A 14,521-nucleotide genomic window follows, 5' to 3' on the forward strand; every position below is an offset into this window, starting at 1 on the left:
AAATCAGGGCAATGCTTATTATGCTATGCCTTAAAAAATAGCAAGTAAAATTAGGCAACTCATACACAACTCAAAACACACTGGTGAGTACCTTTTTGTTCAGTCTTTGGTTTTCTTGTTCCATTTTCAGAATCCTTGAACTATTGCCTCCTACAGAATCATCCACTGTGCTCCGTAGTTCTTCCACTGTTTTCAGTAAGGCTTGGTTTTCCTTTTCCAATTTCAGTAACCTGCTTGATGTCTGTTCAGTTACCTCAAGACCAAGTGACTTATGTGACACTGTGACAGCAAAACACAATTAAAAAAAAAAGGGTGAAAAAAAGGTAATTTGTCATTACCTGGAGTCATTCAAGGACAGACTTGGCATTTTTAGATTTAGAAGCCTATGATTATTCTGCAGTGCCTCCTACTTGAATAGAGCATTAGTGACTCATTTTCCTTACTCAAGGAGAACACTACAGATGCAAACAATAAATGTCCTACATATTCTATAGTGCATAATCATGATAGAGTTTTCCCCAAAATCTCCTCAAATCCTTGGTATGTGATCCAGCAACATGACCAAGCGTTCTTACACCAGAAGAATCAATATTCTTGCTTCAAGAATTACTGTAATTACTGAGAAACCTTAGTAAGTCTCTCCTAACTTTCAGAGTACCAAGGCAGAATACAGACGTTTGAATGCCAAAACCATTTAACTCCAAGGTATTTATGGGTTTTACCCTTTTAACACACGGTTGCCTCTGCACAGATATAGGGGCCTGAGTTTAAAAAAGAAAAAAAGAAACCAGCAATAACTAATCAGGATTAGGAGCTTTAATTTCTTAATAGTACTCTCCCTGCCAAGCCTTCATTTATCAACTCCTTCCCAGTTTGCAAATATTATTAAACTTACCTTCAGAATGATCAGTAAACCTGCTTATCTGCTCAAGTTCCCAGCCAAGATGTAGTGATTCATCCATACTTCGTTTCTGAGCCATTTCTAGAGCCATGTTTTCCTCCATAAGTTCCTCAATCTTCCTTCTGTCCATATCACGCTCCTTAAAAATGATTTCATGTGTAACTTTAGAAACAGTTACATCTCAACATGCACAAAATTATTGACTATCAAGTACATAACAGAGAAATGCAGGGTGCCTTTTCTGATTTGCCAACGCACAGTGAGACAGGGAGGAACAGACAAAATTACGGAGGACATAGACAAATATAATACCTCTTCTCAAACGACAAACACATTTTCTTTTCTCAACATATCCTATGGCCACGACTCAATTTATTGTTTTTCAAAATTCACTTCTCTCAGAATATCAGGAAAGGAAGCATATGCAGTAAGCACAGCTTGTGGCACTCACAATAAACAAGAGGATCAGTATTTGTCCCTCTACTATAAGACCACTTCCATGCAAAAAGCTGTAACAGGAGTGGGTCCACAGTAAAAGAGTCTCAACAGCCTTTGCAAGTCCCCCTCTCAGCACATTCTACTCTTGTAGGAAAATAAAGTGCAGCTATACCTCACTATCAATTTCTGAAAATTTTCAGATTAGAAGGTAAACTCCTGCTCCTCAATGAAAACTGAAAGCAAACCAAATAAACCTGCAAAACGGGCAAATTATGATTTTATACTTTATTTTATACAGTATTTACTTTTGAGGGAAGAAATGGTTAAAAACAAAAATTATTTTGAGAAAAACCTTCTGGAAAATATGTCACTTTATTTTTCTAGAAGTGGAAACATGAACCATGTACTGATCTAAGTACTTAAGAGACAAAAAAATACCGTATCATCCAAAAAACTTTTATCCTATCCTCTTACTAATGAGTCTCATCAGCATAACTTAAGCTGATTAAACATTTTGGAAGAGTATTGCTCTTTGCAATTTTTATTTCCCCAAGCAGAATCAAGACTACTGTAGCAAAGCCCATCAGAAAAAGATCAGTAAATCAAGACATACCTTCCTTTTCTCCCACACCGTTCTGACAGGAAGGTCTTTTATTAAAAGTACAAATAGAACTCTAAGATTTTTAGTAGGTTTCTTCGTCATCCATTTACACTTACCAACTCCATTTCATGTAGTTTAGCTTTTAATTGGAGATTCTCTTTTTCTACCACGTGTAATTTATCAGAACGGAGCTGCAATGTCTTGATTTGATCCTCAAACATTCTCTTTGTTTCTAGCATCACTTGGTTGTCTTCCATTAACTCCTACAAAGGCAAGAGAAACAAACAGGATAAAATTACTGTGCTATTAATACAACTTTGATACTCATCACGCCTAGCTTTAGAAATGTTTTAATGCTGAACATTCATTTGAGAGCTGTAACAAACCTCAGAAACAGATTTACAGCAGTTACACGTAACTGAGCGACACACAAAAATTTTCAAACTTAAGTGTGCAGTGACCAACTATACCTGAAAAAGAGATCACCGAATATAATAAATATCTTTGAACTCCTACCTACTGAAATGTTAACTTATTACAGAGCAAACCAAACTAATTAACAACTGTCCATAACCAAGTATGCCTGAGAGAAAATAAATCAGAGTGATGGCAGGCCATAGAACATGTAAACAAATTTTAATTTTTTATTAGCTTAAAATGCACGTGAAAATGAAATTCCTCCTGGATGAGGACAAGGTTTAGTTTTAGGAATCTAATTCTAACAAAGATATAAATGAGCACAGAACCCAGAGAATGGAAAAAATTACCTTATAAGGCAGAATGCTGTCGGGCTGTGGAGCACAAAGAACTATGACAGAATGTGTGATATGTCACAGACTTCAAAGAAGCAAAAGACTGCTATGAAAGGCTGTGGACACTTTACCAGTCCGGTCTTAAAAGATGGATGAACACCAAAGCTTTGTTTGGAGTGGTATGGAAATGTAAGAAATACTCGGCACGTTTACAGTGGGGCTGAATGTGATCCTGAGATTCCCATCCAGCTCTGTGATTTTAAGAGTCTACATTCAATGAAGAAATAACATGGAATGACACTGTGCAACTGTGTAGTTTAGCCTCATATCTTGTTGGCTTTTTGGTCATTTTTACTTTAAAGAGAGGTTTTGAACTAGTATCCTAATTTTACTTTTTCAAAATAAACAGATCTTCACTTCCATTTTAGTTTTTTCTGCTTTCCTAAGAGTTATGTTTTTTAATGCCCACCTTGAAATCTTCTTAAAACTTTAATTAGCTTTGACTCCCATAAGTGATTATTTCACTCAAAAATTCTGCCAACTTTCTATTTGCCTTAGAAATTTGCTACAATGATTTGATTTCTAAACTAATTCTTGGTAGAAAAGTAGGTGCCTCCAGCACAGTGTCAGTGAATCTTTTTCAGTGCATTTTATCCATGGAATCTTGTCATCTTATTTATTTACTGTGCCACCAGTATTTCTTCAACGCTTTACTTAGAAAAGTACCCTCTCTTTGGAGATTTACAAAGTAGAAAAAAATTACTAAATTACTACACCTTCAATATACTGTTAATCAGCTCCTCATTTGAGTTTCTCAATAGCTAATACGTATATCCTAAACAGTCCTTCCTATTGGTCTTGAGAGCTTGGAGCTATGGTGAATACTGCTGACTTGAAATCATAGAATCAACCATGGTTGGAAAAGACCTCCAAGATAAAGACCTCCAGTCTAACCATTCACCCACCACCAATGTTTCCCCACTAAACCATGCCCCTCACCACAACACGTGAACATTTCTTGAGCACCTCCAGGACAGTGACCCCCCCACCTCCCTGGGCAGCCCATTGCAATGCCTCACTGCTCCTGCAGAGAAAGAAAAGGTTCCTAACGCCCAACCTGAATCTCCCCTGGCACAACTTAAGGCCACGATGAAAACGTGGAATTAGACACAGGGACTCTCGCTAAGAGCTGTGCTTTACCATACAAGACTGACTACTATGTATCCCAGAGAAAAAAAAAACAACATTGCTCCACATCTCAATGTTTAAGTGATCAAAACAACTTCCAAAGAAGACAGCAAACAAAAAATGATGGCTAATCAGTATTTTCTCAAGTTAACATACCTCCATTCTAGCTTTGTAGAATTCCATATCACGCAGCCTCTCTTTGTACCGGCCGACTTCACTTTCGAGCTTGTCAACTCGAATTGCCTTCTCACGAAGAATATCCAATTCATCTCTATAAGCTCTGGCAGCACGGGCATCTGAGAGTAAATTCTTATTCTAGAAAATGCAGAAATTGCACACAGTATTAAAGGACACAAATATTTTTTTCCCTACGCGTTGATTCATCAAATATGCTACCAAGTTGATGTTCACTGGTATCCCAGTGAGGCCATTTGTTATTTCTGATCTGTACACAATTCAGGAATTCAGCCACAGAATGCTTTCACAAATGTTCTTAGCTTTGAAAGGAAGACGACCACTTCTGACTGTGTTCAAATCTCATGCTCCTAGATGGACAAATTCTAATCTCTGGTTGTGAGCAATTAATGTCTAGCATTGAATTAGAGACCTGAATCAATATTTATTTGCCAAAATAAGCAACTGCAGACTGTTTATCAAATTGCTGAAGAAGTTCTAGCTGGTGTTTAATAAGGCAATTCACAATAGAGGCAATAGCAAAAAACAGATGTCCAGTGTGCACTTTTTACATAAACTCTCCATAGTTTATGTCTGTTTCAGAATACGTACCAAAAACGGAGAAACAAACAAGCTTTGTTACTTCACACATTTATCATAGCTACACGAGCAGCAAACATAACAGATTTCCAAGAGAACTGTGCTGGCCTTTTCCAAGCTTTTCTAAGTTTCAGAACATTTCCTTGACCACTAATATTATCAAGCGCTCCTCAATAATTACATAAACTCAGATTTTAAGAACAAATGATTTTTATGCTTTCCTTCATTATCAACCTAGATTCAAGGTTTAAAGAAAAACAGTCAAAATTTGAATGTGCTGTTTTTGAGGAGAAAACAATATCAGAAATTCAGCACAGCTACTCTTTAGTCCTCAGCACAGGACATATTAGTTGCAAATATCTTGAACGTTGAAGTGAAAAAATCATCAGAGAAGAAATGGTAAACTAATGCAGAATGCTTTACCAGCACAGCAGACCCAACAAAGAAGCAAACGATTCATGTTCAGAGCGGAGCTTAAACTTGACAAAGCCCATACCTCTTGCTGAAGCTTCCTTAACTCACTTTCCACCTCTTCAAATTCTTGTTTATAGTCAAGAAATTGCTCATTCTTTTCCTCACTTCAAAGAGAAAACACAAAACACAGTTAAAGATGACTGCAGAACTTCATAGTTATCACCCTGAGAAGCAGATGCTAAGATTTACTGATATTTCTGTTATTGACTCCAGTATCTCATGAACACATCAGAGTGTAGAACTTTAGTATGCCACTATGCTTCTGGTATTCTCCAGCTCTTAGACTGCTTTTAACCTTTTTTATTTGGGCAGGCTTTTCATAGTTGTTAAAACCTTGTTCACTGAGATCTCTTACTCATGCAGGGCAGAAAGATGAGGGGATAATTTTCACAACAAGCATTTTTGTTAAAAAACAAAAAAGGGAAAAGATAGTACACATTTTTGTACAAATAAGAATTGAGGTTTTCATATGCCTCATATGCCATTACTCACTAAAAAAGTTACTACTTAAACAATCTGGTATTATGGAAAGCAGCCTCCTGCATAATGACTTTTAGTTCTATGGAGACAATGCAGTTCTTGCTTTAGTTTATTCAGAGGCTCACAACAAAAACAATTTGATTTAGAACACTCCTCTTCTTATAGGACTCATTCTTAACTTCCAGCTAACACTTAATTTTCAGTGCTCAAGAAATGAGTTCTTTGAGCAATGAGTAATTGAAAGAGAAATCTCATTTTCTCAGAGATACAGAGTATGTAATGTTCAATATTCATTTCTGTCTCAAGACCAAGTGATCACTACTGAAAAAATAACCAAAAAAGTGCCATTTCCCAAACTGCCCATAGTTAAAGGTATATTGCATGTTCAAATGCGTTCCTGTATCATTGAGCATTTTGGAATTCAAATATGAAACAGAAGTATAAGGTGGGAAACGAGAACAGACCAAATGTACAGTACAGTCTGAAAATAATACTGGAAATTAATCCTCACTTCTGTTTCTATAAGAACTATAATGCTTGCTTATAAAAACAAGTAAATCTCACAGTGCATGACCTTTTTGCAACCACACTTTCAAGAAGGTCTTTGACAGGGGTTCATCTTATATCACCGCAACATCAGATATCAAAGCTTTCCCATCTACATAAGTGTCCAGAATCCAGACGGAAGTACAAATGCATTCCACATTATGTTAGCTTACTGTCACTTCACTATCAACATTCATATTCCTGGTATTATTGTGCTACATGGAAATACGGAAAATCAGGTGTACAGCTTTCAAGTCTGGAGATTCTAGATCACATGCCTCCAATCACTCTTTGGATTCAAATGTTGGTATATGGTACTGCAGGGAAAAATAAGCTTAGCAGATCTCTTGCATGAAATTCTGTTTGCTACAGTGTATATTAAACCAGGTTCACTGCCAAAACCAGGTTATAAATAAATTCAAAGCTTACTATTTTCAATCCTGGAATGAATCCAGTTTTAAGCTTATCAGCAGCATTTAATAACAAATGCTATAGATAGAAGTCAATTTATCCAAGTCTAGTCTTTTAAATGTCCTGCTACTTGTAAAGGAAATTTATTGAGGAACTGGAGTGCAAAATGTGAAATATTCTGAGCCATCGCTGCTGTCCTAATTGCATGCTTCAGCTACAGGCTAGAGAGGATTGTACTAAATTATACAGAACATACCAGTGTTCACTGTTTAGGCTATCTATTAACTGTCAATCAAACTAATAACAGCAATTTTTTCACTAATTTTCTTGGTGCAGCTGTTTATAGAATATCCTGGGCGGGCTCGTTTCACCAGGCACATAATAATACAGGCATCAGAAGGGGAAAAAAAAAGGCACATCTTTTTGTCCTCTATTCTTCACGAAAGCTGAGATGTGGTGGGGGAAGGGCTTTCTCTGCGTAAATCAACTAGATACTTAAGCCAGCCAGCTAGAGATAATCTGATCAACAAACTCTGATAAAAGCAGACCAGTGAGCTGTAATTTTGACTTATGTTACTTTCAACTCTATTTAATTTTACCTGTCTCCTCTCTCCACTTGATGTGCAAGATTAAAAATCTCTAATTACGCCGTTTCCATGAGATGCAAATTACTTACTACACGTATTAAGTCTCTACAAATTTAACATCTGCAATTTTACGTTCAAACTGCACATATTTCATTCCACAACAACACACTGCTGTACGGAATCACATACTCCCCCTGGCCTGCTATTTTTCTCCTTAGGTAACCTGACTACAACTCAGATTTGTTCCCAGACTCTAAGGACAGTAGTTATCTCTTGATAAGTACTAAAACAGTTGTCTTTCATGAAAAAAAAACCGCAGATCTTTGCTGCAGTTGGATTGATTTTTATTTTTATTTTTTAACATCACTTGGACCAGGTGAAGGAAGGGGGAAATACCCTGCAGCTCCAGGATCACCACCAGGGGGAGAAGGCAGCACTCCCCACCTAGATGAAGGTAACAACTTGGAAACTAAGAATCTTTATTGACCCAATCTGTATTTTTACTCACATCACAAATTACATCTTTCATAGCCATAAATAACCACCTCCTGCCAGTGAACTGACCCAACAGGTCAAGAGACTTACTGGAATTTGGTTTGCTTTATTTCCTCTACAGTCTGGCATTGCAGACAAGTTGTAAGGAACAGTTTTAAGAAGCATGAGCAAACAAATGTTGTACAGACAAACACGCAGAAAGAAATTCTAATGAATGTTTTCTTCCCATCTCCAACGAATCACAGATGACCATTTCTTACTGTATTTCTAAAAAGAATGAGTTAATTATGCTACAGATAGCACTGCAGTGATTCCCTATCTCCTTTTAAATGCCATGTTTTGCCACTAATCCTCCAGTAATCAAGGACACAGCTCTTACTTCCAGATCCTAAATGTCCTCCCCACGCAACTGCAGCTGAGGCAATTTTAAGCACGTCAGATTACTCTCTCAAAAACATGCATGAACACACATACGTTAAAGCCACACTCAGGCACAGTTTATTGCTCAAGAACAACAGAGGAAGCATAAAGAAGTTGCCTCAGAAACTATACTACAGACACAACATGTAAAAGAAAAAAGCAATGCAATGTTAGATAAGCTGTGCAATGTTAAGACACACACAGCTGAAAAGCTGTGTTTGTCCTGGTTGTGCACAAATATGTTTATGTGCTAGAAATATGCTCCCTGGGGTACAATAGCTTAAAAAAGGCATTTAAAACTGCATTCTAACATTTGAAAGAAAGAATTTGCACACAGAGTGCTACTATCATGTGACATCAAAAATGATTAAAAATGAACAACTTTCAGCACGTAACTGCAGCCTACAGGTACTCACATCTCTTGCCTAAGCCTTCTTATCTTTGCTTTGGCATCTGCTAGCTCAACTGTCAGGTGCTGTTTGCTTTCAGTGTCTTTCAAGCAAGGAGATCCACAAGGTGATTGTGCTACTAATGTCTGAGGTTGCAATTGGAGAGAGTCCCGTTCTTCTGAGAGTTCTATGATAGTCTAAGAAATAAAGTATAGGAAAAAAAAGTTAAGCCCTTTGCACACCTCTATACCTAAAGCAAGTTATGAATAGTCACAGTTATTTAACAGTATTGATTGGCTATTGTAAAACTACTCAAATTTAGATTTAGGTCCACCAAAATAACAGTGCCCAAAATGGACAGGATAATTCCTCATGAATTCCTCCAAAATGAGGATAAAAATAAGCCTGTAAAGAAAGTGGTGCTCTTTATTAAGCAGTGGCATCCCTGCCAGCTGCATAAACAATGAATAAGAGCTATGGGAGCATTCCCTTTTGACTGTTAAAAAAAAAAGTGTTATTTCAAGAGGAAGATCTCTTCCACAGTAAAGCTACTTCTTCCTTGCTTTCCAAAAAAATGATCACCACATACAGTCTCCCCTCAAACTGCTCCTTTACACTTACCAAAGCTGTGAATGGGACACAGTTGGTGACATTCACAGGAACAATTGCAACATCATTACATTCCCATGCTACTGAGGGGCAAATCTGGTATCCTTAAGATGATTCATAACTTGCATTGTTTTTTAATACGCATCTATTTCTCATTCTCACACTGTGCAAGCAGTGCTTCATAAGCCTATAAGAACTCTGCTCCTGGGTTCTGCTCCAATTCACTCAAAACCATATGATACATGAATGCAACAGACACCTTTCAGTGACTGCCATGTACACTCATGGGTTACTGATTCCTGGAGACTTTACAGATGCAGCTCTTTTTTTTTTCTGCTTATGGCTGTAAAAGAGCTCCAACATCCATGTAAACTGCCCATATGATAAAGATCAGCTGCTACTTTCCCCTCAGCTTTGTCCCAGTATTCAACAGAAAGTACGCACGTTGTAACCACTCGAAGCAACATTTTGGCAGTAAGGAGTCCTTGCTTTTGTACACCAACTGAACCTACATTGAAGTGTTCTAAAAACAGTAACCATCTCCATTTGCAAAAATCATTTCTCATGTTTCGCTTAAGCAATAAAGCACATCTGTACCTCTAAGTGCTCATCTCTTTCATCTACAAGTCTTCTCAAATGTGATGCCATATTTCTCAGAAGAGGTTCAACAGAGTCTTGTGTAAATACAATGACATCCGTCCACTGCAGATCAAACACGTTCTCCTGGTTCTGAGTTACCTACAAAGAATGAAACAGAAGAGAAAAAAGGCACGCCCTTTAAATTATGCCAGTAAATAAAGAAGCATAAATAAAACAATGCTGAAACTACATGGGCTGAGTTGTCACAGGACATTAAAAAGACATGAATGCTTAATATACATTAAGTTGTATGCAATGGAATGGCTTCCTACCTACCTTAACTTGCATTTCTGGCAAAATAAGAAGCAAAAAGTGTCTATGACATACTGCAGCATAGGAGATTCATCTTTTATTTAGAAATTTGTATGTGACATTCTCATTAAGCTCAGTTTGCAATACATCTAAGAATTTCTTGGAGCAACATACTTGCTTCTAAGCACTGCTCTCACAGTGTAAGGAATTTGATGGCAAAATCTTTTTCTGAATTAAGCTAAAATATAAAGACATTTTTTGCTCCCTAAAAAGAGTAGATAGACAAACTTTCCATTTGATTTTCCTGCTTTTGAACAAACATAAAAGCTCTTACAAAATAATCCACCTCCAGAAAATGAAAAGCATAAAAACAACAACATACCTCTTGAATATGGGCTGCAACAGCTGCTTTTGTGTCAAAATCCAGATGTTGGATTCTTTCAATGAATTCTTCCTTTTTCTGACACTAAAATATATATATGCATTATATACATTAAAGCACATCTATATATAAAATCACAAGTATTTCCATTCCTCCTTTGTATTTTTAAGAATGAAGAGTAACAAAGCTGAAATTTCAGTAATCACTAAATTATTATGCAATAATTTCCTTGATCAGTAAGTACTTGATTTATGCTATAATATATATAATATATGCTGTAATAATTACAATAACTTTCAACATTAATAAAATGATAAAGAAAAAGAGCAGCTACTGCAATGGGGGCAAGGAAGAAGTTTCTTAAAGCAGCTATTTGTTCAAAGTTCCACAAGCACTTCCTCAGTGTCCTCTTTTTAATACTCACATCGCTTACCTACGTTGTTAAAAATACACGATTAATCTATTTTTTCAGTTTAATTAGCTGAACGGTGCAAGCCTCCTTAATGAACTGCAGTCCATTAGAAGAATCTATTGAATACGTGACCACAGGAGCAGGGTATCTTAGAAATACTTCCACCCTGTCATCTGTCCTGCACTATTCTCACTCGTGCTGTCGCCAGCTCAATGCACAAAGCAGCTGTTCTCTTAGTGAGGGACCTAACCTTGCCCATGAACCAAGAGCTCCCAGGAGACACCTTGATACGAGCGTACATCTGATCTGCCTTGTAGCCTACTCACTGCCAAGCCTACCAAACACATCCCTCGTGGAAAAGCAAATCTTCAAAGTTTAGGTTAGAACAGCCTAGAAGGTAAAGGTCGCGCAGTTACAACCTGTAACAACTCTGACAGCAAAACTGTGCAAAGGGAGACAGTGCTAGAAAGATTTACACATCCTTGCTGGACACGACACGTCTGAGTAGCGCGACTTCCTTCACTCATTTCACCCTGCTTAGTTTACAAATTAATGAAAATTAAGCAGAGTAGGCAGACTGAATGCAAGCCATTTCAGCAAGATATAACTAAGGCAACTCTTCATTACTTTATCATTTCCTTTCTTTCTTTACAGTATCTAAGGTGAGTACAGTTACAATTAATGAACCATTAGAAACCTTACAAAGTTTGCCATATGCAATAAGACATAGGAGATGCAGAGCTGTAGCCACTTGAACTGTCAACATCCTGATTGTCAAGGAGAGCAACACCATCATCAGAAAAATGAAGGTTACAGTTACATACAACTTCATGTATTGAAGTAGTAGGACAAGAAAATGTCCTATAGTTTGACAACAAACTATTCCATACAAACAAACATTATTTAAGCTTACCTGAACAGCACAACCAAGCATAAGCAGGAGTATTTTATGTATTTCATTAGTACTTGGCTCTAAGTAGAAAGAAAGAAAAAAATGGTGAACCGAAGCTCAGAGAACATTAGCTTTTCTCACTATTGTCTTATAATTTGCATTATCCCAACTTAGAAAACAAAGGCAAAGAAAACCCCTTCTTTCCAGCTTTCAACTTTGCCCTTTTTGCCATTTAACTGCCAACTTAATGCTTACAAATAGCTTAACATGCATGATAGAAAAAGCAGAGTTTCAGGCCTTCACACAGCAAAACTGAAGTGATGTTTTCAAGTGTTTTGGACATGACCAAGTTTTCAGCTGGATTCTCAGCTATCTCAGCATGCTTGCAGAAGCGTTCAAATCGTCTGTCACCCCTAGGCTATCAACAATTAAGAGGCAAATTAAATAAAGCTTTATGAAATAATTAGGCAGCACATTAGATATTCATCTCCACATCTAGAAACCAAACTGTATTTCCAAATCTGGCCTTAAGCATCTTAATTTCTTTTAAAAAAATTGAAAAAAAAAGCTTAAGATCCCTCTTTACAGCTCAGTAAAGATATATCTTCCTTCATACAGCCAGAATTTCCTGGTCCTGCTACTAAATACACCACATCATGCCACAGAGTGAACACTTCAGGATGGCAAAATAGTTTAGTCTAGCTGGATTAACCTCTGCATGGCCATACATCACTTTGCTTTACTGAAAAAGTACTTCCTATTTCATTCCCAGTTTTGGGAACAAAAGAATCTCAATAGCATCCTCTGTAAAACATACTCAGGATTTCAGCAATGAGTTTATTTTGTTATTAGCTAACCAGACAAAAACTATGCTGTCAAACATAATAATGCAGGCTTGGGATAGAAATCTAACCCTTGTTCCACAAACCCAAGTTCTATAGGTGAGCTGGTATAACTACCACCAGCAGCAGCATGTTCACCCCTAGGCCAAATAAGGAACACTACAGGCAAAGTGCAGGTTGTGGTATGATATGCACAACCCTTCTTTAACCTGCACCAAAATTTCACTTCTAATGGATTCAGTTAGTAATCACAGATGACCTCTGATGATCTTGAGATGATGATAAGCATCTAATGGAAAACCAGAATCATCTTTTTGAATAGCACAGACCACACACTTCCTTTATATTGGACAACTACTTTGATCTACTTTGGATAAACTCCCATAAAACAAAGATGTAATCACTCAATTACAACTGCTTGAAAAATCAGCCTTTGTTTTTATCCACTGAAGTATTTGATAAGTGAATCAAGTTTAAAATCCTTAAAAAACTAAACAAGGTAATCTTGAGCAAAAGAAAAGAAAGCAGAAAAAAACAAAGGTGCAAAACCGGGAAGAGAGCCACTGCCAGCACTTTTCTGTGCACTGCAGTATTGAGTAGAGTGCCTTTTTCAACACTGATTCAACCTGCTTCTCTGACAGGGAGAGAAGTACAGCCCCCACTGACAGGTAACACTCAAACTTTTCAAAACACAAACTCAAGTGGGAGATTGTTCTTCACTGCAGAGATTTCTTGCATCCCAAAAACTCGAGCTGCAGTCTCTTACGCAGTAACAGAGAACATCAGTGAATACATTTCATGAGGAGCATGTCACCTCAGCTAGAGAAGAACAATTCCACCTGGGTGTCTATTTGAACCGACACAAATTAAACAGAATGTTGTAACCCACTCCACTGTCTCACACTGGAAATTCACTTACTCCAATAAACTCATCAGACTTCTCTAACAACAATCCCCGAAATCCTCTGGAGCTCTCATCTGCACACTGGTTCAGCATTTGACTGATGCTCCTAAAAACCTACCTGGAGATTGTTCTCATGCCTTTTCCCTACATTCCCTGATGGAACATGGCAAAATACTGAACAACCTTAGCTTCTCACTACTACCGACTGTCCTGTCTGTTTTTGCTCCTTTCACTCCATCACAGATACAGAAGTAGATCACTGAAGCCTCTGTACTAAACCCTTCAATGTGCTTCTCAAACTTGGTCCCTTATCCCATCCACTAATCTTCCCTGGGCTCCCTCTTACCCTCAATTTTCACATTCTCTGTAGCCTTCCATCATCCCACCATCCCCTAGCTTGCTACCTCAGAAATATTAAGTGATTTTAATCTTTCCTCTTCCCCCATTTAAAGAATATTCGCCTCTTCATCATCTCCTTCATCCTTTTCCTCTTCAATTCAACATTCACAACCACAGCCTGCAGCTCTTTGCATTGAGGTTTATCCTCAAACTGGCCTCCTGTCAATTAGCATAACCAAAATGTTTCTTTATGATGAAGTCTCTGATGATCTCTTTTAAACCAAAGACCAAATCCAGAATTCTACCTGCATTTTCCTTTATTAACCAACTGCTTCTGCTGCAGCCAAACATGTTCTTTTCCTGAAATCTCATCTGCTCTCACCTTCTTCAAATCATCATCTTCAGGAATTTCTCTACTTATCAACCACTTCTTATGTGCAAAGCACTGCAAGTGGGAAAAACTGGGATACATTCCAAAGAGAAACCACAGCTGCAGCCTAAGCCTTACAGGGTGAAATCCTACTCACTATTGGAGAATCTGCTTTTGCTGTGCAAGATTGCCCTCATGCAATCAAATTTACAAAGCAAGTCTCTCTAAAGGTCGCAGAGGTTTGATTTTGCTACACTACCCTCCCCCACACTCCTCCTCCACCAAGAAAAAGGCTTTCAGCTCCTTATATATGGGATGAGGTCCTCTTCAAGAGAACCTTAAGAGCAGTATTTAAAAGGGCATGAAATGGAGAAACTTTTTGGAGGAAAACAATTTCAGATACAGGCCTGCAGCAGGAACCTGA

At 37.6% G+C, this 14,521-nt stretch overlaps 1 protein-coding gene across 13 annotated transcripts in view; it reads right to left on the reverse strand.

Annotated features, from left to right (window-relative positions):
• The window catches only part of CCDC88A (coiled-coil domain containing 88A), a 74,042-nt gene that overhangs the window by 36,297 nt on the left and 23,224 nt on the right, over positions 1 to 14,521 (reverse strand). For all 13 annotated transcript variants that reach the window (XM_042884009.1, XM_042884000.1, XM_042883980.1 and 10 more), the window contains exons 5-13: positions 11,664 to 11,722; positions 10,339 to 10,422; positions 9,663 to 9,803; positions 8,484 to 8,653; positions 5,151 to 5,232; positions 4,037 to 4,195; positions 2,057 to 2,203; positions 896 to 1,040; positions 92 to 279 (exon numbers count right to left, since the gene is read on the reverse strand). In XM_042884009.1, the coding sequence (XP_042739943.1) occupies positions 92 to 279; positions 896 to 1,040; positions 2,057 to 2,203; positions 4,037 to 4,195; positions 5,151 to 5,232; positions 8,484 to 8,653; positions 9,663 to 9,803; positions 10,339 to 10,422; positions 11,664 to 11,722 (1,175 nt within the window). The remainder of the gene's footprint in view (positions 1 to 91; positions 280 to 895; positions 1,041 to 2,056; positions 2,204 to 4,036; positions 4,196 to 5,150; positions 5,233 to 8,483; positions 8,654 to 9,662; positions 9,804 to 10,338; positions 10,423 to 11,663; positions 11,723 to 14,521) is intronic.

This window comes from Lagopus leucura, unplaced genomic scaffold, assembly GCF_019238085.1.
Source record: "Lagopus leucura isolate 7727_CA_CO unplaced genomic scaffold, USGS_WTPT01 Super-Scaffold_73, whole genome shotgun sequence".
Taxonomy (NCBI): domain Eukaryota; kingdom Metazoa; phylum Chordata; class Aves; order Galliformes; family Phasianidae; genus Lagopus; species Lagopus leucura.